The sequence below is a fragment of the Crocodylus siamensis genome, chromosome 1, assembly GCF_052110815.1.
Source record: "Crocodylus siamensis isolate JL-2025a chromosome 1, ASM5211081v1, whole genome shotgun sequence".
NCBI lineage: Eukaryota > Metazoa > Chordata > Crocodylia > Crocodylidae > Crocodylus > Crocodylus siamensis.
In genome coordinates this window covers 200,587,900-200,614,513 of record NC_143395.1, presented here as the reverse complement: position 1 = coordinate 200,614,513, position 26,614 = coordinate 200,587,900, and the positions used below count along the sequence as shown (strand labels likewise).

General features: G+C 46.6%; 1 protein-coding gene across 1 annotated transcript; it reads right to left on the bottom strand.

Moving 5' to 3' along the window:
* Positions 1-10,408: 10,408 nt before the first annotated feature.
* LOC149873883 (C-type lectin domain family 1 member A-like) lies at positions 10,409-18,523 on the bottom strand. The gene is made up of 6 exons (XM_090031567.1): positions 18,433-18,523; positions 17,737-17,841; positions 15,903-16,031; positions 14,367-14,506; positions 12,513-12,655; positions 10,409-10,562 (listed from the first exon to the last, which is right to left on the bottom strand). Exons 1-6 carry the CDS (start codon positions 18,521-18,523, stop codon positions 10,409-10,411), a joined length of 762 nt encoding a protein of 253 aa, XP_089887693.1.
* Positions 18,524-26,614: the final 8,091 nt, after the last annotated feature.

Sequence of the window (26,614 nt, the reverse complement as noted above, 5' to 3'; positions counted from 1 at the left end):
TATAAATGATCTAACCTTTCTCAGCTAATCCTAGTAGATTTATTTTAAAGCAATTCTTTTAACTAGTTTTAGAGTATTGAGATTTCAAACATGTTCAGTAAAACTATTTTTGAAGGTATTGTTATATTATACTTTATTTACTTTGCAGTGGGTGTGTCTATGCAAGCCTAAACTTAATGTGCCTTTGTTTAAGGTGCATTAAGTCACTTTATGTGTATGTCTAAGCATAGATGTGCGAATGTGCATTAAGGAGCATTAAATTTAGGCTTGCATAGCTAAGTTGCATTAGCCCATGTGTAGCCATGCTAATGCCCATTAAAGCAGTGTGTGTCCATTGATGCACACTGCATTGATGCACATTAAGTGTCTACACATGGGCTAATGCAACTTGGCTACACCAGACTAAATTTGATACTCGGGATTATCTTAAATTCACCATTTTTAAAGTGCATTAATGGTGTATGTCCACATGTGTGCGCCATTAATGCACCTTAAAAAAGGTGATTTTAGGTTAATCCTTCTTAAAAGAACCATGCATAGACAAGCCCAGTATGTGGGACTATGAAAGACTTTGGCTTTGTTTGGTCACATTTGTAAGTATCAGTTCCTGCAGAATTCAGGGCTTTGCAGGGTTCAGGCTTTCAAAACGGCCATTGGTTTTCAGTGAGGGCTGCAAAACCAAATGCTGGCATATGGTGGCAAGAATGATTAGGATGTCTTTCTGCTCCTCCCTCCAGAAATGCAAGCTCAAACCCTACTCTGGACATATGCTGAAGGCTGCCCTCAGTTGACCCCCTTTAAATAGGTGTACCTGGCCATTCAGACTGCAGAGCTTAAGGCCTCTGATTGTGATGCCAGTTGCATCAGTGCCTTGTGGGCCACTGTCTGTAGACACTGGATCATTAGACAAGAGGGGTGCTCCAACCTTCAGCCCATGGGTCATATCTAGCCCATGTCCCTATGTTATCCAGCCTGTGTGGCTGAAGGTCTGGAAATTTTGGTGGCAGGGGAGTGGTAGCACTGCTCTCCTGCTGCCAAATCTAAAGACCCATAGGGAGCTGTAGGCCCTGCACATTGGATCTAGCATTTGATCCCAATGTAAAGGGCTGACCTGGGTGGAGGTGGTGCTGGGCCCCAGGACATTCTGGTGTGTGTGTTTGAGGGGGGCAGGAGGGCGTGGAACCATGCTCCTAAGACACAATTCTGATGTGCAGGGGACAAGAGGGGGCAGTGCTGGGTCCTTAATCCTGATAGGAGGGGGAGGTGCTAGCTGTAGGGCTCTGTCTGGCCCATAGATGGGCCCTGTGCCATGTATCTGGCTCTTGGGGCCAAAAAGTTGTGCGCTACTGCATTAGACTGAACTTCTGGGCTAGGGACAGAAATGACACAGAAACCAGTATAAGTGATTGGAACCCAGTTCAAATCTGTAACACAACAGAAGTGCACATCAACTGCTTTAAAATGTCTGCAGTATCCTAGGATGCTTTGCATCTCCCCACTGCCCCCCTTGCAGGATGGATGGGCTAGCCTTGGCTCAAACTGTCTGCTTCAGTCAAGCAGGGAGGCATGCTGTAGTATTGCCTGGGCTACTGAAGGCATGTGGCTGCATTCCCAGAATCAAAAGTGAACATTTGTTCACTTGCTTATTGGTTCAATCTATGTGGCTTAGACTAACCTTGAAGATTGAATTGATTCAGCCTTGGGCTTTTTGACTGTCTGTACTTAGCCCCGCTGTGCTACAGATTTGAACTGGTTTGTGTGTAATTTCTGTCCCTAGCCCTAGAGCTCAAAATATATGTGAAGTCCTTTGGACTATTTAAGCACAGGGCTTAGCTGGAAGCAAGGCAATGCACCATCAGGAATACTTTGACCTAGAGCATCCTTCTACATTACATCATTGTGGCCTGGTCCTCACAACTGTTTCCTCTGCATCCCCTGGCTTGTTGGCGATGCTGGAGTCTTGATCTGCTCTGTTTTGACAAAATGCATGCTGCATTATGGCTATATCTTTTTACTTTATCTGGCTCTTTACATATCTGCAGGTAAAGCAGTTGAATCATGACCCCAGACATATAGAAACATTAAAAATACAAAGCACAAATATGAACCTCCCTTTCAGCAGCTGATACCTTGTGTGCATCTTGGACACTTCCAGAAATGACATTCTGTAATGGCACAGAAGAATAAGAATAATAGCACTTTTTTAACACTGCCTTCACTAGAGCTATGCAATGATCAGTGAAGCCATATTGAAAAGAAAAGAAGATGTATTCATAGAACCATAGGGCTGACAAAGGATCCAAATGGTCATGTAGCTCAAGCACCTGGACTTCTAGCTCTTCTTTACCTTTTTGTCATCAGCAGCCTGACACATTTGTCCCCAAATTGCGTTACCATGAAGAATGAATTAGCATCTGTCTGTAGCTGTAGGAAGGCAGAGAAGATATGCACCTTTATAGACTAGCTACATAAGGTGTATATATAGAGACAACATGCAGGCTTTTGTGGGCTGAAGCTCACTTCATTGGATGTTTGAAAGGGCAAACAGAAAGCAGAGTATAAGAAGGAGAGAGAAATTAGAATACAAAAGACGAGGGGTGGGAGGAGAAAAGGAGGAGGGGGCAGTGCTTAGCGAGACAAACAAGCATTACACCCATAGGAACAGAGTGGGTCACAAAAAGTAATCCAGGTAATGAGATAAGACTCCATAGTCTCAACTCCCTTTTTAAACCATATTTAACACAATCCAGTTTGTGGATGATTTCTTGTTCTGCAGTTTTCTGTTCAAAGTGGTTTTTAAAATTTTTCTTCCTGAGAACAACAATGCTGAGTTCAGCAATGAAGTGTCCAGGGAGGCTGAAGTGTTCTGCTGCAGGCTTGTTTGTCTTTTTGCAGTGGATTAACTTTTGTGACCTCTTTTTTCCTACAGGTTTAATGTTTGGTTACTTGTTTTTCTCAGCTGAGGCTAGCCCCTACACATCCCTGCTGGGGTGGGCACAAGTGGCTATAGCACTTCCCTGCCCATTCAGGACAGCAGGGAAAGCAGCAGTGGAAGGCAGGAAAGGGGAGGCAAAGTGTTTCTGGCCATGAAGCTGGAAGGAAGGGGGAATTTTTTTCACCTACTTTGGGGACTTCTTAAAAGTCCCTGGAGGCTTCCTCACCACCTGTATTGGTGGGGAGATTGAGGCTGATAGCACAAGGGTGCAGCCATCCCTGCAATGTCAGGTGCTTCTTCTACAATGGCTTTTGGGAAATCCAGGATTCACCCCAGGTGGTCTTTGTCAGAGTCCTCTTTCTAAAATAACATACTGCATATGTGTCTTCTTTAATGTACAAGGAAGCCTGCCTTTTTATTATTAAATAGCTTTCAGACTCTTCAGAAAAATATTTTTTTCAAACAACACTGGCATCAATATTGAAAGATCCTTGTAATCAGTGCAGCTCTAGTGATTTTCTAGCTAAACAAGTTTACTTCTGCTGAGAATCTAGTCTCAAACTCTATGTATAAAGGTCAATATGTCATATTTTTTCTGGGGCTGGTAAGTTTCTAGAAGTAGAAATGTTTTCAGCTATAACATTTATTTAACACCCCCCACCCCAAGCTGCCCTCCAATTTTTTTGCAATTGGTAGAAAATGTTCCTGCTTATTTCTGGGGGAGTTGGATTGGAGCTGAACAGATCTGATCAGCAGTAAGATTATTCTATAAAATTAATAATTTGTAGAAGCACCCTCAGAAATGTAAAAACTTGTGAGCTCTTTGTGCAGTGGTGCTACTGAGGGTTGGCATCATTACTGCAACTGAAGAAGCTGAATTTCTGGTAGGGTTTTTTTTTTTTTTTTATTCAGCTCTATTTCAAGTGCTGAGGGAGTGCTGCACTTTGGTCAGTAATGTGAAAGCCAGAGCACCGCAACATTGTATTTCAAAATAACAACAGCCAGAGGGTTAACAAAGCAGCTACCCGCATTTGTATGTGACAGGGGTTTAATCCCCAAGGTTTTATTCTATGCTGCCCAAATTGAAACGGTGGGGCACAGAATAAATTTCAATTTTTCTGTCACATTATGGCAAGGAGCCCAATCTTTTCTGTTTTGTTTTGTTGGAGCCAAAGATTGTCTGTGGCCAGGGCGTAAGCTGCTGGCTGACTGAGCAGCCCCTGAGCTGCAGGAGGCCCTGGTCCTTCCCTCTGTGGCAGTGCCCACAGGCCAGGCACTGCCCCAGCTCAGAGGCATCACTCAGCCCAATCCAGCTGTTTCCCAAACGTGCCCAGGGAGCAGTGCCTGGTGGGCCTCCAGTGGGTGGGCTTGGGGAATAATTGGATTGAGCTGGGTGATGCCTCTCAGCTGGGGCAGCACCCAGCCTACTGACAGCTCACCTCGGTGGCCCCAGGGGGCATCACTTATCACAGAGGGAAAGACTCGGTTCTCTCTTAGCTCAGGGGCTGCTTGGCCTGCTGGCAGCTCACCACCCCAGCAGCAGGAGAGGCAGGAGGGCTCTGCCCAAAAAAGGATAGGCCTCTTGCTGCTTCTGCCTTCAGCAGGCACCTTTTTTTCTATGAAGCCAGCCTGCCTGCCTCTCCCAGGGCCAGAGGGCAAGCTGACAGGTGCATTGTTGCAATTTGCAATGATGCAAAGTCATTTAAAACCTCCCAAAGTCTTGCATGTGTACACTGTGATGCCATTAAGCCACACAGTGACATTTTTTTGTCACGTATACATGATGTGTACAAGCACCCTAGATGCTGGGGCAGTGGGCCACATGGAGGCAGCAGTGACTTCTGGCTGCTGCCATGTAGTCAACAGGATTGTGTGATTGTGATATTTTTCTTCTCCTCCCCCCTCAGTAAGTCAGTCAGTGCCTGGGGCAGCTGTCCTGGGTGCCCTGGTCTTGTTACACTATGATATCAACAGTGCCTTGTTACAAATTTATTTCTTAGTTAATGAGACCCATGATAAGACTTAATATAGAAACAATTTTTGTATTGGGATAATTAAACCAGTTTGGAGGGGTGATGTTTTTACTGGCATGCTAAAAACCCCCAAACTTGGACACAGGCATAAGAGTATGAAGGTACCTTCTGCCAATTTTTCTTATTCCCCTGTACACAAAGAGATGGATCTGATAGCCTAGGTTCATTTGCCTCAGTATAATAACATCAGTATTAAAGGTGGTTGTACCATTAACACTGTAAGAGGCGAGGTAAAGTGATACAATTGTAGCAGTATGCAGAAAAATCCATTTAGTTTTCCAGACTCCTTTCAATGCTTGAATGCCTGTTATTTTTTTCATTCACACCCTGCCAAGGGTTTCTGATGTCCAGGAAATGAAGAAACTACTACAAATCCAGGTTAAAAAAGAAGACAAAAATCCATTTTCTTTCTCCAGGCAAAACGCTTCAAAACTATTCTATCTATAGATCACTGCAAAGTGACCCCAACAGCTGTAGGCAGGGTATTTTAAATCCTTTTTCTCAGTCCTAGGATTCAGAAATATTTGATTCCTTCAACCATTAGCCAGTAATAGTATTCTTAATCTCACTTGCTCTGGTAGAATGTGAGAGGGGGTGCCAGGGACACAGGACTCAAAGCACTGAGATATTTTTTGGGTCAAAAGTGACAGCAAGGGGTATATCTGAGAGCAGCCTTGAAGCCAGTGCAGCTGATGGAGCTGGGGGATGTTGGGGAGAGGGGACCGTGCTGCTTGTAATTAAGTACATGCAGATTGGTCCTATAAAATGCAACTGCTGCAGTTTCTGAACAGCTTCCGGGGTATCCCCATACAGAGACAGCACAAGAATTCAGCCTGAAAGGCAGGGGTGAACAATTATTTGGGCCCACAGGCTACACATAGAAGTTTGTTCAGCTGTTGTGAGATGGGTCAGCACCCCTCCGTGCAACAGCTAACCAAACCACCCTATATGGGTTGGAACTGTTGGTGGGAGGAGAGTGGTGTTTGGGAGTGGGACAGGTGAACAAGGCCAGGATCATGGGGCCTGTGGTTGAGTTGCAATCTGCTCCCTGCATAGCCCTGCCCACAGAACTGGTTCCCATTGTAGAAATGTTTGAGCAGTGGATCACAGCTCTGCCCCAGGCCTCAGCCCCACTGTAACCACCTTGTGACCCCAGGGTCTCCATGGAGAGTGGTCAGGATACCACATGGGCAGGTCATGTGGCTAAGTTGATGGGATGGGGCTGTGGGCAGGTGGGGAGTTGTGCCTGGGGCTGGGTTTGTGATCTTGGGGTGGTAACAGTGTGTTCCCAGGGCCAGGGCAGAGCTGTGATCTGCTCCCCACATGCCCCCACCTGTGGAATCCATGCCCATCACAGGGGTGTGTGGGCAATGGATTGCAGTTATGTTGAGGGCCACGGCCTGATGTTTTCACTGCCCCAAGATCCTGTGATTCCTCAGCCCCACCTACCCTTCTTTTTTCCTTTCACCGCTCCTCACCTTCCCACAGTCCCGTCCAGTTCACCTGACCATGCATCTTGTGTACATGGATCCTGTCCTCAGTGGTGGGTGTGGGGGAGACAGGTTAGGTGCCCTACCAGTGTGGCCAGGTCTGGTGGCAGTGCCAGGTGGAAGGAGGCTGCTGGGCCTGATGGGAAATGGAGTCCAGCTGCTGTACCACCTCAGTTCCACTGCATACTCAGGGGTGGCAGGACTGATCACATGTGCAATGGTCCAGGCTGCCCCCTGCACCTGGGCCAGGCAGGACTGAGGGACCTGCCACAGGCCGGACAAAATTCCTCAGTGGACTGGATTTGGCCCTCAGGCCTGGTCATGGAGTCCACGATGTTGGATCTAGGATGATCATGCTACCATCCCTGCCCCACCATGGAGAGTCCTGCTCCAGAGACTCCTCCCTGAGGACACATGCCCAATAGTCCCCTGGGGGAGTTGCGGGGGCTGGATGGCAGTGGTGGGGGAACTCTCCACGCCGCACATTGATGGGGAGACACTGGGATGCGGGAGAGACCCAGAATAGGAGATATGGCATGTAGGAGCCACTAACCCATGGTCCAAGAAGCCAAGAAGGTGTCTGGTTGGGCCTGCTCTAGAGAACATCATTGTGGGAGGGGACGGGGATCAGGCTGCCTGAGACTCACTGCCATGGCTGGCATTGACTCAGCCTGCTTCCAGGGCCAACTCACTACCCCCAGCTTCTGGCAGTCATTGGTATAGGTGCAGGGCCCCATAGAGAATGTGGGAGCAGGCCACTGCATGCCGAGGTCCCACTGTGGGAAAACCGTGCAGCCTCTGCAAGGATAGGCAGTCCCCTGGGCTCTGGTCCAAATTCCAGAGCAGGCAACCTTCCATAGTTCTTCTTTATTATGCGTATGAAAAGTTGGGCAGCTGCAACACTTAATTAAACTGAGGGGCAGCAGATTTGTGCAGGGCATTCTTGCTGGAGCCCTAAGGTTTTGGGTTTAAGTTGAGACCTCTGCAGCTTCCCCCTTCCCCCTGCAACATCATACCTGCCTGGTGCAGGTAGGGTCTTTCCTCACTCTCTCAATGTTAATTGAAAAGAAGGTTCCAAGTTCTGGAGTGGGCAGCAGTTCTTGAATGCCAAAGTGGCAGAAACAAGAACTATAGAGGAGACCTCATGCAACTTGCATGCTCAACACATTTGGTTGCTGCTGCAGTCTGTGGGAGAAGACCTTAGAATCCCTATGGAAACCCTGGATAAGAGGGAATGAAGGTAGAAGGACCTGGACACTTGTAGCTCCAGGAGGGGTTCATGGGTCATGCAGTCATTCAGCACCTATAAGGACTGTTGCAGTGGATGATTCTGATTGTATGTTTCATATTGGGAAACACTAGCCCTAGGTCTATGATGCCACATTCTCACGGCCTGTCTTACCATTTGATGCTGACCTTGCCCTGACTGGGGTGAGGGGAACTGGAGAACTGTGGCCCCTCCATCCTTGATAAATCATCTTGTTCTGTATTGTGTTTCTGGTGCAGCCTTTACCGCCACCTGGACCAGCAGCATCCTGAGCATGGCACCAGGCTGAAGAAGGGAACCTTGGGAAAGAGACATCTTCTGGCCTGGCTCGCATTCACCTTCAGGTCACAACTTGTCTCTTCAGTGCACTTCGTTGCTTTTAACACCCAGTAGCAACAAGAAACTGAGCACTGAGGATCACATGCCCCAAATCAGGGCCAGCCCACCATTTTTTGGGGCTCCCTGAAAGAAATAGTTTTGGGGCCTCCTGCCCTGAAGAAGCCAGCCATGGGAAAGTCTGAGGGGGGAGGGGAAAGGATCATATTGGGGAGCAGCATTGCCCGGTGCTGCACTGCCCTGGCTTCCTCCCAGCTCTGGCCACATCAGCCCTGGATGCCACACTAGCCACAGCTGCCTCCCGGCTCCGGCTGCACTGGCCCTGGCTGCCTCCTGGCCCTGGCCATGCCAGTGCTGGCCAGACCAGCCCCAGCTCTGGCTGCCTGTCAGCCACACCAGCTGCCCCTGGCTGCCCCTCCCTACTCCAGTCCTGGCTGCACACTGGCTGGGGGTGCCCAGAGCTGGGTCCCAGAGCAGGGCAGCCTCAGTTACACTGTCGGGCTGGAGGGGATGAGCCCTGCTCCATGTCACCCCCAGGAAGAGCTGGGTGGCTTCTCCAGAGGCGCAGCGCTGGGCAGCCAAAGTGGGGAGGGCATGTGGTGCCCCAGTCTTTGCATAGGTGAGGGCAGGCCACAGCTGTGAGCTGGGCTCAGCCTCTGCTCTGTGTTTCTGTGCCTTGCTGCTGTCACTTCAAAAGTGGTGGGCACTGCCATGTGCCTTGCTGCCTGGAAGATCTTGGGCTGAGATAGATGGCACATTTACACCAATACTTATAATAACAATTAGGTAATGGGCAGATGTTAGTGCACATTGTAAGTTTCCTTTGTACTGTGTTGCTGGGTGAGAGGTGGGGGGTGAGAGGAAACAACTAGTAATAGCCTGTTGCCTTTAGCAAATGTCTCTCTTGGGATGCACCAAGACCAGTATTCCATGGTACAGTTTTATCCCTAAACTTTCCAGATTCAATTGAGTTACATCATAGAATCATAGAAGTCGGGTCGGAAGGGACCTTGTAGATCTTCAAGTCTGACCCCCCCGGCCTGGGCAGGAGAAAAAACTGGACTCAAATGAGTCCAGCCAGGTAGTCATCAAGCCTCTTCTTAAAGACCCCCAGGGTAGGAGCCAGCACCACTTCCCTAGGAAATTGGTTCCAGCTCCTGGCCACCCTAACTGTGAAGTAGTTCTTGCGGATGTCTAATCTAAACCTACTCTCTAATAATTTGTGTCCATTGTTCCTTGTCATGCCAGGGGGTGCTAGGGGAAACAGCGTCTCCCCTAAACCCTTCTGGTTCCCCCTAGTGAGTTTATAGATGGTCACCAGGTCCCCCCTAAGCCTTCTCTTGTGAAGGCTGAACAGGTTTAGATCCCGCAGTCTTTCAATGTAGGGTCTGCCCTGTAGTCCCCGGATCATGTGGGTGGCCCTCCTCTGGACCCTCTCCATGTTGTCCACATCCCTCCTGAAGTGGGATGCACAGAACTGGACACAGTACTCCAGCTGTGGCCTGACCAGTGTCACAGAGAGGGGGAGGATCACCTCCCTGGCTCTACTTGAGATGCATCTGTGGATGCATGACAAGGTCCGGTTAGCCCTGCCAACCGTGACCTCGCATTGTCAGCCCATGTTCATCTTGGAGTCAATAATGACTCCAAGATCCCAGTTTAAGGCTGTATGTTATAAATCTGCTGCTTTTTTATACCAGCATTAAAGGGACTGCTGGCCTTTACACCAGTGTAAAAAAAGGAGTAGACCAATCCTGAGAAAAAAACAGATATAAAACTATGCTGGTGTAAATTACACTGGTTTAGGTACTGTGTGTCCACAGTTTAAAGCAGAATACCCATTTGCTCAAAACCTGCTGCTCACCCCTGGCTCACTGCTTGACTGTCTGTGTAGGATCCCAGCATAATTCAAACTGGTGTACAAACCCACTGTAAAGTAATCCAGTGTCAATGTATTGTGTATCCAGGCCCTCAAACTGCCAAAAAAATGGGATCCAGTGATGTGATGTAAGCAGAAACGTCACATCTCTTCTGGCTTCAGCAGAGTCCAACTGCAGGGACAAGATTGTATCCCACCCACAGTCATGTGAAACAAGACAAGATAGAAGAAAGTGACCAGCACAGAGTCTGAATTTGTCTGTATTTCTGGTTTAATAAACTGGCAAACAGGCAGTCCCACTTGCCCATGCTGCAGTTCAGGTGCTGTTCCCCTGCAAGTGGCAGTACAAAGTCTCAGGCTTTTTGTGAGTGTTTGATGCATAATCCTTTTCTATGTCCAAGCTCCACACTCCCCTGCCTGCTGCAGGAGTCTCCTGGATCCGTTCTAACTCACCGTTATTCTGGTGGGTTAATCCTGATGAACTTTTCCTTCTGGATCCTTCTTCTTTTCACAGATGCAGAATCGACCTTCTCCACAGCTTCCAGTCTTAGGTGCCCCAGCTTGATAATATACACAAGCCCCACCCTGATGAGCCAGATTATTGGAGTCTGGGAGGGAAAACCTAGAATGTAAAGATAAAATTTGAAGTTCATAGTTGCGTCCCCAAGCAGGCTGTGCCAGACACTGGGTTTAGGAGTCCCTGGTGCTTATATAAGGGGTAGCGGGGGATGCTGAAGTGGTGTCCCTAAAAGAAGGGCAGAGATGTTTTCCATCGTAAAGCCAAATCTGTCCCATGAGAATCTAGGAGCACAGGATCCTTCCAATCTCATGACACAAATTACAATACTAGGCATGTTCAGTCTCAAACCTAGAGAAACTTCAATACGAGGAACAATTTCCCCCACTGAAAATTGCCCTGGGAATTAAAATTGAAAAATGTTTCCCTTCTTCCTCCTCCTCCTGTTGAATATTATCAACAGATGGGTCTTCAACTCGGTGGTGGGTGAAGGAAATATCCTTTGCATTTCCATGTACAATTCTATCGGGCCCATTGATGGCCAAGGCTTTCATGTGACATGTTCAGTTATCATTTAGTTCTGTAAATTATCTTGCCCAATTGAGCAAACAACCTTCCTTTTCCCCACCAAGTCATCTCTGACTGACTTGATCCAACACTGACAATCTTTTCCTTTCATTTTGGTATGTCAGCCTGCCAGAGAAATGTTAACAGCCTTTTTTTTTTTAAATGACATTTTTAGACTAAATTTATTTTGGCACATAAAGGAGGTTTTATGATTCTGCCAGAGCCCTGCAGTTTTGAGTTTTTGGAGTCAGTCACCAGGCAGTAACAACTAGAAGGTGATCCAGGGATTGGCAATACATTTTTGAAGATGTCCAGTAATCCTTATGCATTTCCTATAACAAAGCCTGTATATCATAGACTCACAGAGAAGGGCTGGCAGGGACCTCTACAGATCATTTAATCCAGCCCCTTGCCAGAGGCAGGTTCAGCTCTATCTAAATGATCCCATACAGATTCCTTGTCTAAATTCATAGCAAAACTACGCCGTCGCCTCTGACACAACACCAGACATAACACCCTAACCTGCCCCATATAAATCAGGGGGACTGTGGTGGCCAACATCATGCTGCTGTAAAAGTTGTTATGATAAGCTCAAGAGATCTCTGCTACAGAGGAAGGCAGCCCCCTGCCCCCTGCAGTCCATACCAATCTGACCATGGGGTAAAATTCCTTCCTGACCCTAAATCCCTAAATATGGTGATTGGTCTGATCATGAGTAGAGGGTCAAGATGGTCTAACCAGAAACCTCTGGGATTCAGTCCCAGCAGGAGCTTTGCCACACCCCAGTCAAAATCCTCAGTCTTGGCTGCAGCCGGTACACAATGCCTCTGAAGAAGGCTTAAAGAAACCCTGGCACATATAACAAAAGGGGTGAAGGGGTAGGGGAAGGGGGAGAGGGAATTCCCATCCCCATGCAGCACCAGAAAAGCCCAGAAGAATAGGAAATACCCATAGTAGAACATAGGTATAGAGTTCATGAGGCACAGATCTGGCCCTTGCTTTGAGCTCAGCAGAACACCCCCAGAGGTGCAGGATGAAGCAAATGATCAGCATGCCATCCCCAGCTAACATCACACCATTGCACCTGGCTGCAGCCTCCAACAGAAGGGAGACTGCCAGTGGCTTTCCCATTTGTAGGTGCTTGGGTGGGATTTGTTTCTCCAGAGGCCTAGCACCAGTTTCTTGGACTTACACATATTAGCTCCTTAGGGATGTGTCAGGATGAAAGACCCCATAGAAATGCAGGGAGTTAGAACTGCTCAGATATCAGCCGCATGGGAGCATGAGTGGTTACAAGAAGCCAGGGCTTGGAGCCAGCTGGGGCCTGTATTCTCTGGTGGGGTCTGTCATTCACTGTATCCCCAGTAAAGTTCACAGTCCCAGTTAGCTGGCACTGTCCAATTCCCTCAGTTCCACGGTGAATCACATACTGGTGTTAGTGCTGCACTTCAGTTCAGAGCATAGGACATCCTAGTGAAATAGACTTACAGGCCAGTGGAGAGAGCTGTGCTGTTCACCCAGACCCACTTCTGAGTTTCAGGGTTGCGTGACAATCCAATCCAGAATGGGTAGTAATATGGGAGGCCATGACGCATTTCAGAATACAGAAATGACTCCCTTATTATGAAACGCTGCAGAAGAGCGGGGTAAAAGAGAAAGATAAATTATCTTGGCAGCATGCAAGCGTGAATGACTGGACATCACTAGCAGACTGCTGTGCATGCCTCACACACAATGCTGCTGTCAGTCTTCATGTAGAGATCATCCACATAGTGAAGTTGGAAGTCTTGCTTCTGTTTTCATCATCTGCTCTTTTCACTGCCCTGTCATTTCATCATAACCAACTCTTTTGACCTCATATTACAGGCTGAGATACAACTGAGAACTGCCCTTGTTTTATATAAATAACATTTCATTAAAACCTGTTTAGCTGTTTTAGGGTAGTGGAAGGATATAAAATAACTGCTTTCTCTCCCGACTTCCTCATGAAGTCAACTGACCTCCCTATAGTATCACCGTGTTTATGCAGCGTGTCTGCAAATAGGTCTGCCTGCATGATCATAAAGGGGGAAAACCTGCTGTGAGGACCTTCCTGACATCAAATCTGCGTTATAAAAGTTGTGACTGTTTATAAATATTCCCAGCAGGTTTAAGTGAAGATATGTCATTTATACTAGTTTACCTGCTACAAATGTGTCAGATGGAAAGCTGACACTATTCCTTATGCCAGCTCAGAACTTGAGAGGCTTAAAACATGATAGGGGCTATGAAGAGCTTCACCTTCAGTCAGCCTCACTGGTGGGTACCACCACCTTCAGCACTCAGAGCATCTTACAGCTGACATTTGCCAGAATGAGGAGACTGCTGTGTGACCCACTCTCCCAACAATGTCACAAGGACTGAGGGGCTAAATTCCCCACTGAGCTCTGATGCTCTCAGATCAAGGATCTATTCTTAGCTTTGCTATATATTATCAGGAAGTCTTGGACTTGTTACTAAGCCAAACATTTTAATTTGGAGAACACTGTCCTCAAGATGGCAGCAAAACTACTTCTTTCTCTCATCAGGGCTCCTAAAATGAAGGATGAGTGAACTGAGAGCCCTGGATTCATTCTTTTCCACCAGGGTTTAAGGGCAGAATGGTGAATTGTACAGCTATATATGATTACAGCCCCATGTTGTATATAGGGATCTGTCAATACTTTTAAATTCTGAACCCATTTTCCTCAAAAAAAAAAAAAAATGTTTTTGCATCCCATTCGGACTGTATCACTGCAAACATGAGTCTGGGCCTAGATGGTACCCTCAGCTATATTTTCAGAGTCATTACTCTCTGCAAATGGCTTTGGAAGAGACTCTCTAAAGGACAGTTGCTTTTGGAGCACTAGGGCACTGAGGGAGAAGACTGATGTCCTATTACATCCCACATGTCCAGTCTGTTTTCAGTCTCCAACCAGCTAAGGAAACATGACAGTTCATTTCCCTTTCCTCACACTTCTGGGGTAATAATTTCTTTCTACCTGCAGAAGGGCTAGTGCCAGTGTAGCTGTGTTAATTCTGTGATGCACTACAGGTAGCTCCATAGAATAACACATCCCACTAAAGAGGAACACACTAGACTTAGTAGGAAATATAATAATTTAAGACAAACATGTTTAACCCTGCCCCTCCAGAGACCTCTCAAATTTGTACTGCAATTTAAAGACCCACAGGCATGTCGAATACTCCTCCTGGAATTACCCTGTGAAGGCTGTGCCAGAACCCCCCTCCCAGGACCTTGCTCCTCTCTGGTTTCATTCATCTGGTGGTTTTGCATGAATATAATAAAGGAAACACACTCACCTGCTCCTCTTTGCTCTCAATTGTAATCAGCCTAGCAGACTGAGTAATGCAAAAGGATTTACACTGTTCCCAAACTCTGTTTTCAGGAGAAAAAAGATAGGACCTTTCTTTTGTGTGACTCCAGCGTGATGGACACTTCCCTGGAATGAACACATACTACTGATTAGCTCATTGCATTCCACTATAGGTCCTGTGCTAGGGATGTTATCATCAGAAACGGAGGGATTTCACACCCTCCTTACACTTTTACATCTACTACTTGTTTTTATGGGACCTACAATCAGGTGGAGCTCTAGTATCACACTTCTGAAGGGGCATGGGCTTTTCCCCTCCAGAACCAGTAGTTGTGGCCATAGAGGAAACAGCATATGCTGGCTTCCTCACCTGTATGGGCACATGACAGGCCACACAGTCACTGCCATGTCACCTGAGGACCAGACCAACTCCTTGAGCCCCAACAGGATCAAAGAGTTGGGATTTGTCCCCAGCACTGAGAAATGGGAAGAAGATGGAAGCATGTTAGCTCTACAGGTTGCGTTCTCCTCTCTCCCCCCTGCTTTTTTTTCAATCTGTTTAACTCAAATTATTTTCATTTCAAAATTTTGAACTAGTATGTGGGGAATCATTTAACCAAAAAAAGAAAAACCCCAAAGCAGGGAGAACGGGGATAAAATGTTTTCTTTCAATCTTTTTCTTCCAAGATGGAGAAATTATTGAAGTGTCAGGAATATCCTAAGTTCTGACCAAATGGCACAATCTTTCTTAGGGTTAAGAAAACCCATTCCCTATGGAAGACCCTCCTACTCCTGCTGAGTGCTCCTAGGGGGGGCGGGATGAAGTGAGGGAAGTCCATTTCCAAAGGGAAGTCTTGATTCTTCCCAGCTGGAAGGAGGGATAAAAGCAAGGTGGACTGGACTGAAAAGGGCAGCAGCATAACGAGGGGTAGGTGATGGGGGCATTGTGCAATTTCTCTCTCTCAACACTTCTCTAGTCACTGCAGTCCATAGGAACTGATGGCAAGGGTAAGCATACAGGTCACCTCCCACTGCCCCAGCCCTCCCTGCTCTTTTTGTCCTGACCCTTTATTGCACCAGCTGCTTCTCATGCTCCCTTGAAGCAGGCGATGGTGATAGGAATTGGCAGCAAGGGTAAGGGCACCAGCTGCAGTAGTGGGGAGCAAGAGTGAAAGAACAGCATTAGGCACAGAGTGGAGGGGCTGGGGTAGCAGCAAGAGGCTTAGGTGTTGCAGAGAAACCCTTCAGGGGCCCAGGAGCATAGCACAGAAAGGGGACATTGCTCCAGGAGACAAACTGTATGAATTGCATCTGTCAAGGGTCCCCATTCCCCAATAGTACCTGCAAGTGAAACCCTATTCTTGTAGCCCTAGAGAATTCCTTTGTACAAAGGCAACACATCTTCATGTGTGGGGGGGAGGGGGGGAGGGGAGGGGGCAGGACCCTCTGCAGTGGTAAAACAGCCTCCTACACAGATCTAGATCTGCCCAGGGAAGAGAGCAGCATCCACCTCATAATTTACCTCTTTGACTTAGCTGTTCCTCTCCAGTGTCTAGAAATCTTGTTTTCTGTGCTTGGCAGGACCTCAGCTGCTGGGTGAGATTTTTCACTTTTTCAGAAAGTTTCTTTTGCTCTCTGATTACATCAGTCACTTAAACATCAAAACAGAATAAAAGCATCTTTTATCCTATCGGATATGGTGGAGCCACAGGCGAGGCATTCTTATAATCTTGCTGATGCAAAAATGCTTTCTGCAGTGGAGAAGTGCACTGATACCCCTTGGAGAAGGGGAGCTTCAGGGTTGGCAGGGTCATACACTCCATCAAACCTGTATTATAGGTAATTTCCAAATGCATTGCAAAATAGATCCATGGAAATATCTTTGCATATTTTAAGAACAGCCTGCTCATATTGGGCATTATAGTATTATGACAGGACAGGATAGGACAGGACTTTGACTCTATCTAAAGCCTTTAAAAAGGCAAATGCCTAGGACTATAAATCTCTAAAACCAGAATATTTTTTCAGGACAAAAAAAAGTGACAATTGGAAATGTCTTCGTGTTCTGAGTTAGAGGCAAATTGCTTTTTTTCAGAATTCCCATGGAACAAATTATTAGAACATGTCCAAACTAGAAATTTTAATTCAAGAAATTTCAAAATTCTTAACCAAAACAAGCTGATTGTATGTATGAAAATGCCATCTCTTAGTTCTTTCAATTTATCCAGCTGGAAAGCCGCAAGCAAACTGGCAAAACTATCATTTGCCAGTGAGAAAATATTTCATACATTTTAAAAGACCAAATTAATAAGTAATCGAACTTTAAACACACCACTAGAACAACCGCACCATGAAGTTACTAAAGTTTATAATAAGACAGTCATATCATCATCTTATGGTAATTTACAAGTCACTTTTTTGAATTTTGATAAACGATGAAAATAAAAACGGAGACAAGCAAATAAGCTGAATAAATCATCTTTTCACTTAATTTTCTTGTCAGGAGATAAAATGCTTCATTGTATTATTACCAAAATATAAATCAATTGTAGAGTCCTAGTTAGACTGATATTTCAAAGGGCAAAAGCCCACACCTACCAAAATAAATAAGTAATTAATAAAAAGCTTTAAAAAGCAAAAAACAATCTTGCTATAACATTCTTCATTTATACCAACATGTCTTCCTTTTTTTTGAGGGAGGGGGAGGATTCCAGAATAATGTACTGTATTACCTTGTTTTTCCTCAGACCTAGTTAGTTAAACTGTCATAATCCACTAATAAACAAAAACATTATCACTGGAAAAGTAAGAGGTTTCACCAGCCAACTAGATGAAAAACCTTGTTACAGATATATTTTAAAGTTTGAACATTTGACAGGGAGGACTAAACTCCTAAATTTGTTGGAGAAATCTCTTCCCAGCAGTAGAAAGTTCGTCTGCTTTCTGCTTCGCAGGGAGCATAGATTTCCAGATCTCAGCAGAATTGCCTGCATTTTACATTTCCTATGAGTAGAAATGTTACGTATAAAAAGCTTTCACCTCTTCTCCATTACCTCTGAACCAACTCCATTTCCTCCAGTTTCTTTATAAATATCCCCCCCTTCAGTTCCTTTTTGGACAGAAATGTTGGTAGCTGAAACTGTCCTCATTTTCTCTCAAGAAAATAAAATGGGCCTGATTCTACATTTCCAGGGCCATTTTCTGTCAGAAAGATTTCTACTGCTGTAAATCAATCTATTGTCAATGTGCCTTATATGAATAAATATATGATACACATAGTGAGGGTCCTGTTATATTTACTGGGTGTTCATGGGTTGCAGGACCTGCTCTGGGGGAAATAAATTAGTTGCACTTACATTGGGTACTGTAGATTCTTGCTGTTATCAGCATCATCAGGGACAGGGACATGATCCCAAGTACCAGTGGAAGGGGGGACCATGAGGAAGATACCACAGGAAACTCTATCAGAGAAAGGGAGAAAAATGAACACAGAGAAAACAAAAAAGGGAAGGTTTCTTACCTAAAGAGTAACTTTGCAGTAGAGTGTATTTGAACAGCACCAGATTCTTAAAACAAGCATGCTCCATGCAGTGTGAGAAGAAAGAGCTGGTGCTGGGTCTAGATGCAGATGCAAATATTTGGGCAGAAGTATTTGTGTGAGGCTGTGAGAGTCCATGAGACAAGTGTTCCTGGCTCCTGTCTGTCCATGGACAGGATTCAGCCCCTGAATTTCAGAACAGGACACTGGCTGTTTTCAGGAGACAAATTTGTGGGATAAATCACAGAAAAAAATGTTGTCTTTGCAGCCAGACTTTGCAGGGTAGAAACAATCAGATGATTATAGGAAGGAGAATAGAAGAGGTTGGGGTCAGGAGCTGGCAATGGGTGCAAGTGGAGGATTTTCTGCTATGTGGTATAATTGCAAAGCCATACCCTATGTCTACTGCAATATTCAATATGGTGCAAGAGAGAAATCAGAAAGTCTGAGTTCTGATCCAAGATGAAGATATTATTTAACCACAGCTGCCCCCAACCCCCATGCTGTGCGATACCTCTGTGTCCAACGTGCTTAGGAGTCGGTCTCTGGTGCTCTGGGGGAGTTGGTAGTGTGAGGCCTGGCAAGGTGATTTCCTGCTTGCTCATTTCCAGTGGGCTCTGCCACAGATGGTTTAGACTCAGCTGGAACAGATTCAGGTGTGTGATGTGGGAAGTAACTGATAGATCATTGAATCACTCAAATGTAGCTGCTGAAAAAGGGTGGAGTTGCAGTAGTGAAAAAAAAAGGCTTAGCACATACGTGAAAATGGTGAAGGTTTCAAACAAGTTCCCCTTCCACATCACTGCAGAATGGAGGACTTCAAACATTTTCACACCAAAAACATGCAACAGGAGAGAAGGAAAGCGAGAATAAGGGGGTGGGCAGAAAGGGGGTGGTGAGAGAGGCAGAAAGCCATTCAGCCTGGAGAGCCAGGGTACTGGACATCTGGGCACTCCTACTACTTACGGTAGACCTACATTCAATTGTCTGGTTGGGTCTTTTAGAACATCCCCAGCCAGCTCCTACCAGCACTGCAGATGTTAAATGCTTTCCTAGGCCTTGCAGTGTCCTAGCACAGCCAGTTCTATTTCTGCAATGAGTGTCCATCATGGAATAGTTAGCAAGATTTGTAAATTCACCTCTTAATAATAGTCTCTTTCCTTCTTTACTCCCCATGCACACAGTTACATGCACAGACACGTCTGTGTAGTCTGTCTCCTACATTTTGCTTTCTGTGGCTGCATCTCTCCCAGCAAATGCTTGGAGATGTTACCGCCAGAGTGGGTCTTCCTTCTGCTTCTAAAAAAGTCCATTCCATTCTGTACATATGGCCTCCTGTACAACTGAATAATGCTTTGTGGTGGCAGTTCCCCAGAACTAATGAGATTCCTCGCAACAATTTACCTGGCTTCCAACACAGAATAGCTGAATCCTGCCAAGTGCAATATTCTGTTACAGCAGTGACAACCCTAGGACCCTGTGGATGGGATACCTATTTGCATAACATAGACTGTGAGCAGTGACCAGTGTTCAGAAGCTGAATAGGTATATCCTAGGAGCTGGGGGCTCTCCAGTTCAAAGGGGCCCAGCCCTCCCATTTTACTGGCTGAAACCACAGGAAGTGCTCGCTAATTTGAGATGTGCTGCTCCTGTACAAATGAACTGAGACTGTGGTGAGTGACCGTCAGAGCGGGGCTGAAAAACTGCTGCTCAGACCAAGGGAGCAGGAGGGCTAGTGAAGTAGCTAAACACACATATGGGATGAATGAACATGCAGCTGTTAGGAAAGCTCCGAGTAATATGGGCCATTGTTTAAAGCCCCTTGGATATGTTTCTCAGTGGAGCATTGTAGGATTTAGCTCCCCAGTGCCTAGTGCTTTCAATGGACTCTGGGAGCCCAATTCCTATGGTTCTTAAATACCCAACCGGTGGCATGAGCAACAGACCTGGGTGTCTGCAGCTCCAAGCAGGGCTAATGGACAAGCCCTACATGGTACGAACAAAGGGATGCTTCAGTTCAAGAGCCTGAAGTTATTTTTAGGGCCCTGATGTTATAAACCCAGTTTGACACCACTTTCAGGGCCTCTCCTCCAGCTCAGCACTGAGGTTCACGACCTAGAGTGGAAAGAGCTTGGGGACATGTTCCCCTCCATCCTTGACGGTCTCTTTTTTCCCCTCTGTTGTTAATTCTCCAGATTAGTAGCATGAGCAGTATCGCCACCAGCATCCTGACCACAGAGGCCTTATTTTCTTTGGCCAAATACAGACATTACACTTTTATCAGTATAAGTGATTGACAAGTGGTCTATATTGGTAACAGAACAGAAGTTTGGTGCACACAGACCAGTGGACAAATGTGTGTTCTGTTTGCTACTGGTCTAAACTGTGCCACTTACAAAGAACCACATAACTTAGATTGATTCTGCCTCGGGATTTTTGAATGTATGCACCTCACCCTTGTAAACAGGCAGTATGGTGTCAGGCTGAAGAGGGGAGAAAGAGAGAAGAGACAATGTATAATCTGGATCATACCCACTCTCCATACACTGACTGACTCCAGTCTACGCAATTCTCCCAGTGCTCAGCAGACTTTCCCCTGGCCAACTGCGGAGCTGTGTACTATGATTTATTCCATGTTCTCAAATTCAGGGATTGTGTTCACTGATGACAGTTCGGTATAGTACAGATGTCACTCCCAAAGCAGAGTGACCAGGTGCCCTCAGTGGAACAGTGTGAAATGAGACAGGAGTCTGAGCTATCAAGTCCCCTTGTCAAAATGTTCTCCCAGCACATGGAGAAAGCATTTACCTCTTCAGAAATTGTTTAACTTCCCCTGCCCTTGTATCCACTCATGACTCCCTCACCCTATAATGATTCATGCAGAAGGCCTCGGGGTGCTGAGAGTTGGTTTATTTTCAGAACAAATTTGACATTCCTGGAACAGATAGAGGACATGGAGTTTCCTCAGATGATGGAAGGAAAGTCTGGCTCTTGGGGCTTCTGTAGTTGGGCAGGACTGGATTCTGCCTTGCACACAACAGGGGGCATCTGTAGCCAGGCAGGGTCAGTCACTGGGGGATCAGGCATACTTTTTTCATTTCTCATTTTGATGGGTCTGTGATGCCTCAGTATAGGTGCAGCTTTGGGGACTTCCTGATTGCACAAGTAGTTGCCAAACTATGACAAAATCCATCACATGGCCAAGATAACAAGATCCAGGGATGTGATGTAAGTAGAAGCATCTCTCCCTCTGCTGGCTCCATCTGTCATGTGAGGGAAAAAGAGAAAGACATGCAGCCATACTGTGTGTTTAAGCCTTACTGCCCTACAAGGACTGTTCAACCTGTATAACAATTGCCTCTCTAGTCTCTTATAATGGGTGTGGAAGACCAGGACTCCACCAGCAGGTGAACCTGATCTGCAGGGGACAGAGACTGCAGTCAACTGGCATTTGACTAAAATACAAGAGGAGGCAAAAGATATGGCCAAACAAGGCGTTCTGGTGTGTCTACATCTATGCGGCTTATTAGGCAGCCCCAGCTTGGCAGTACCACTGGCTTAAAACACAGTTCACACTTCTGCTCTTATGCTTGGAAAGGGCAGCACAAGATGCCCAGTTTCCAGGAGGGATCAGTGAGACCTTCTGAGATCTTCAAGGTAATATGACTGATTATTTTCTGCTGTGGTGAACTACTGGATCAGCCCCTGCTGAGCCATATGCCTCATGGGGTTATCAAGTGAGCCTCTTCTGATGGTTTCTCAGCCTTCTCACAAATGCAGAGTCGAGTTTCTCCACAGGTTCCAGTGCTAGCTGTCCCACCCTGGACATATGCACAGATCTTACGCTGATCCTTGGGGTCTGGGAGGGAAAACCTGGAAAGAAAAGCCACTCTGAATAATTACTATGCCACCAGATATGTTCAGCATTGTGGCCTAGCCAAATTTTCAGTGTGCCTCCCCAGAATGCCCTTGGACTTAACAGGCAGGAGTATATTCCCTCTTCCCTCTCCTAGCATTGAATTTAGCTCCCAGAATGTCTCCATCTCAATGACAAGTCAGTGAAACACCCTCCAACACTATATAAAGTATCAGTCACATTCAATGTTCCCTCTAAGGAGCAGCAGTCCTTGAGTGTGCCGCCTTGGTCCAGAGTGGGACACTTACTGAAGGGGGCTGAGGGCTGGGGGCCAGAAGACAGGGCCTGGGGCCGGAGGTTGGAGCTGGGGGATGGGGCCATTTGCTGGGAGCCAGAGGCTGGGGCCAGGGACTGGAGGCTGGAGCTGGAAACCAGGAACTGGGGCTAGGGGCTGGAGGCTGGGAGCTGGGGGCCAGGGGCCAGGGGCTGGAGCCGGAGCCGGAGCCTGGTGTGGGCTCCGCTGGCTCGGGGGAAGTGCTCTGCTCCCCTGCATCAGGGCCAGGGAGTGGAGCACTTCCCCGGAGCCAGCGTAGCCTGTGCCAGCCCCCTGCACCAGCCTCCTTCCCTGCTTTGCCTCACTTCAGGGAGGAGATGCTGCCTGCCTCAGTGAGGCTCCGCCACCTCCACCAGCTCCGAGACACTGGCCCTGATGCTGGGGAGCGGAGCACTTCCCTGGAGCTGGCGGAGCCCGCCCCAAGCTCCTGCCTCAGCCTCTCCTGGTGCATGGCCGTGAAAAGGCTGTGCATGGCTACACTTTTAGTTGTGTGCAGCTGTGCCCACATGCACCTTAGAGCGATTGTAACCATTTGATTTTATTCTATCTTTCACCTTTCAAGGTACAGCCCTAACAACCAGGTTTGGAGGAGCATGGCAACAGGCACCATTTTCTTATCCTGCTGAACCTGCTCCATTGTACAGCCAGGACTACAAGAGTCCTAGGGCCAGAAAGAGAGCAAGTCAGAGGAAACCTGTCTTTGTAGCTTTGGGGCTACACTAATCCCAAAGGCCAGGGGAAAGCTGGGGTCTGGAGCCTTCTGCTGGGTTATTTCAGTTTTAGCAAATCACTATACAGGAGCATTGCAGGGACCAGAAAGCTTGAGTATGTGGTGGGGAAATCATTAACATGAAATTTCTAAAGGCTAGTGGGGGCCTATGTCATGTGGCTATATGTCTGTTGCTAAGTATGTCTCTGGTGCAGTTCATGGCCCCATTTTGCTGCAGTCTGAGATTCCCAGTGCCATGAGTTCCAGGATGAATCACACACTGCTGAATGCTACACTTCAGTGTACAGCTGAGAATTTCCTAGTGATCCAGACTTACACGGTAGAGGAAAGAGCTGTTCCATCCACCCAGATCCACCTTCTGTGTCTAGGATCATAGTATAATCCAATCCAGAATGGGTAATACTGAGGAAGCCCACCATGGTCTTCATAGTAGGCATATGATTCTTGTTTTATGAAATCCTGTGTAAGAATAAGAGAAAATAGAAGAGTGTGTGTGTAAATATGAATGGCTGGAGAAGGTCAACCGAGGGCTGGGAGTTCCCCATGCAGGGCTCTAGAGAAGAATCGCCTCTAAAGGTAATGTTGGGCTCTCACTTCCATGGTCATAGCCTGCTTCTTCACACATCCATCATTTCTTTAAAAAAAATCCTTTTACATCTATGTGTTCCAGGCTCCCCAGAGCTGAGTTTTTACAGAAAAGGTGAATTATCTTCCTATGCATGGTACCGCTGTTGCCTTGTACTTAGGAGCCTATCAAGGCATTTCAACTTCAGAACCTATTTTTGTCAAACTTTTATTGATTCTGGACCCAAATGAAACTTCACAATCCAGCTGAGGGTTCAGGCTGCAGGCCCTTTGTGCCAGTTGGGCTCAAACCTGCACTTGAGTGACTGAAGGTCATTTGCTCAGTATTACCAGGCGTCTAGGGGAAAAGCCAGCTATGCCAAGTATATCTTTATGTCCCATCTGCTGTCTTTGCACTCAGGAGGGCAAGAGAATTGTGCTGTCTCTTCCTTGCCCTACCATGTGGGGTAATACACTCTTTTTTACCACCTCTGTGCACCTGCAGCCTTCCAGTGTCAGGCTGGCAGTGTCACCGTACTACCTACTGCAAAGACTGGTTTAAAGCCACACACATAAAGACAGACACACAAGACGTAGCTGGAAGCAAAATCAAACACAAATACATATATGCCTCCTGTGATTCCTTCCCACACACCAGAGAAGCCTCCAACATATATTTCACTTCATGCACCAATACACAAAACATTCCTCTGGGCATTACCTGGCTGAAGCCATGTCAGAGAGAGCCTATCTCCTCCCTGGCTGTGTCCACCTGATCATTTTACAATTTTCTCAAATTATAAGCTGACCCTGAATATAAAATGACCTCCCAAAATTAGATTTTACATATAGAAAAATTATACATGTGTTATCATTTTCCAAGTATAGCATGTAAGTATTGGAAGTTTGCCTTGAATTTATCTCCCCCCTGCTGCTACAGCAGGGAAAGTAGATCTTGGGGGTGAGGGGTCAGGTGACTCCTTTGCCCTCTGCCACCTCACATTCTTCCCCCTGCAGTCCCTTCCCCCCATACTGTCAGACCCTGCTCTCCCCGAGTACCTGGAAGTGAGAAATTAAATGTGAAAACTTGGACTTTAAAATAAATGTACCCCTAATAATGTGTTTGCATATAGGCAAATTACCACAGGTACCCATGGACGTAGCTCATTCAGAATTGAGGCAGGTTACCTTTTTTGCAAACATCTGAAACTTTTAGCACAGGTTCTCTATAAACACACTTGTGTACCTACTTATACATAATGCAAACGATACTTGATATTAATCCAAAGCCAAAAGGTTCATGATATGTCAAAATGTTTCTGAGTGAACTTCAGAACTACTACTGGAAAGCAGTGGGAGAGGATGGAGAAGATGTGGTCAACTCCACTTGGCAAAGGGACTCTTGGCAAAGACTATTCAAAGACACTTTGAGAGGCAGAGTTGTAGCAAACCCCCCAGTTTTACTTTTTTTTTTAAATGCATTACCTCCCCTCCCCTAACCATTTCTAACTTTCTTTCTGACCTCCTAAACCCTTACAAGTAGTTATAAGTAGTATCAGTTAAGCTAAGTTCTTATATTCCCTTATGACAAGCCCCCCCTTTTTTATATTTTGAATAATGTTTTGTTAGGTTTGTATTGATTGTTACTGTTGTGTACTGTATTATTATAATTTTCATATTTATTTTTATTGTTTCATGTGGATATTGTATAGTTTAGGCCTGTGTTTGTAAGTGAACCAAAGTAATGTTAAGCCTCCATCTTGTGTCCTCTGCCCAGGCATCCCCTGTGTTGTAACTGTGTGACTCATGTAAATTGGTTCCCGGATGAATGGGAGTGATTGGGAATGATTGAAATACAATGGTAGCAGGCCTCTACTGAATGGCCTGTAATGACCAGGCTATCACCTTGCATTGATTCATCCAGGAACCATGGACCTCACCCAGGAATGGAGACAAAAACCCAGCATTTGAAAGACAAAAGACCCTGCAGAACCAGCAACTCAACCATTGTACCCCACCATTACAGACACCCGAAACTGCACATCCCTGCATGAAGCCCACATGCTCAGTACAGCAGGGTCACACAAGGTCTGCTCCTATAAAAAGGGGCAAGGAAGACAGACCCAGTGGGAATGTCATTTCTATCTGAATCAGACCAACCAGCTCCATGTTACAGTGCCTATCTGCCCCAGAAGCCCTGCTGGTGACCCCCTCTGGACAACGTTGAGCTGAAGGAGACCCCGACTGGCCATTGAGGACCAACTTTCAGCCTGGGATAGGTAGATATCACCTGCACATTTCCTCCTCCAATTTGGACGGACTCTCTCTCTCTCTCCTCCCAGACTTCAGCCCCTGCACCAAGCCTCTTTAACCTCTGCTGCCATATTGTGTGTGTGTGTATGCGCGTGTGAGTGCAAAGGAATCAATAAGATATTGTGTCACCATCTCCCCTGTTCCATAAAACCACTGTTATTTGTAACACTGACCTGGGTTGTATTTTACTGAGCCCCGGTTCCTTCCCATCTTAAATTCCGGTCTCTGTCTGTGTCTGTCTCTCTCTCAGCTTTGCCCCCCACCCTTTTCCCTGCCACCTCACAGCTCCTCTCTGTCCCCCTGCTGCAGCCTCTTGGCCCTGTTGCTTTCTGCTGTCCACTGCCTCCTTCTTGTGTCTTTCCACAGCTCTTCCTGCCACTTTTAGCCTCTCAGTCCAGCTCATTTCTGCCTCCCCCCATCTCTCTGCCTTCTGTTCCCAACCTTTCCTGCCCACCCCATGTTCTCCAGCTTTCCCCCACACCCTCTCTAGCTGCACCTTCTCCCCCTCACAGTTCTCTTGCCTGCCACCAACTTCCCTGCAGCTCCTTCGGACTGCCCCGCTGGTTTCCGGGCAGCCAGAGCTCTTCTCCAGCTCCTGGCACAAGCAGCCCCTCTCCCTGTAGCTTTCTGAGCTCCCCAGTAGTCCCTCTCCAGCACCCCTGGTTCCCAGAGCCAGCTCCCAGTTTCCTCTGCACCCTCTCTAACTCCCCTGCACTCTCTGTCCCTGTTTCCCTCTCCCCGCTTACCTTTTGGCTCCCCCATAGCTCTGGCTTGGGTCCTAACCTCTGTGCCAGCTTCTCTCTGACATCCCCCTGTTCTGCAGGCTTTGGGCATTGTCCTTTAATCAATTAAGGTCAATTAACCTAAAGTAACCCCAAGCTTCAGTTCTTCAGCCCAGC

What these genes read in the sequence shown, in the direction of transcription:
- LOC149873883 (XM_090031567.1), bottom strand. Translation starts at nt 18,523, where the DNA reads ATGAGCAAGCAGGAAATCACCTTGCCAGGCCTCACACTACCAACTCCC. An exon ending in TAAGCACGTTGGACACAGAG is followed by an intron (nt 17,842 to 18,432) that starts GTATCGCACAGC and finishes TTTCTCTGATAG; the next exon opens with AGTTTCCTGTGGTATCTTCC. An exon ending in AAGAATCTACAGTACCCAAT is followed by an intron (nt 16,032 to 17,736) that starts GTAAGTGCAACT and finishes TTGATGTTTAAG; the next exon opens with TGACTGATGTAATCAGAGAG.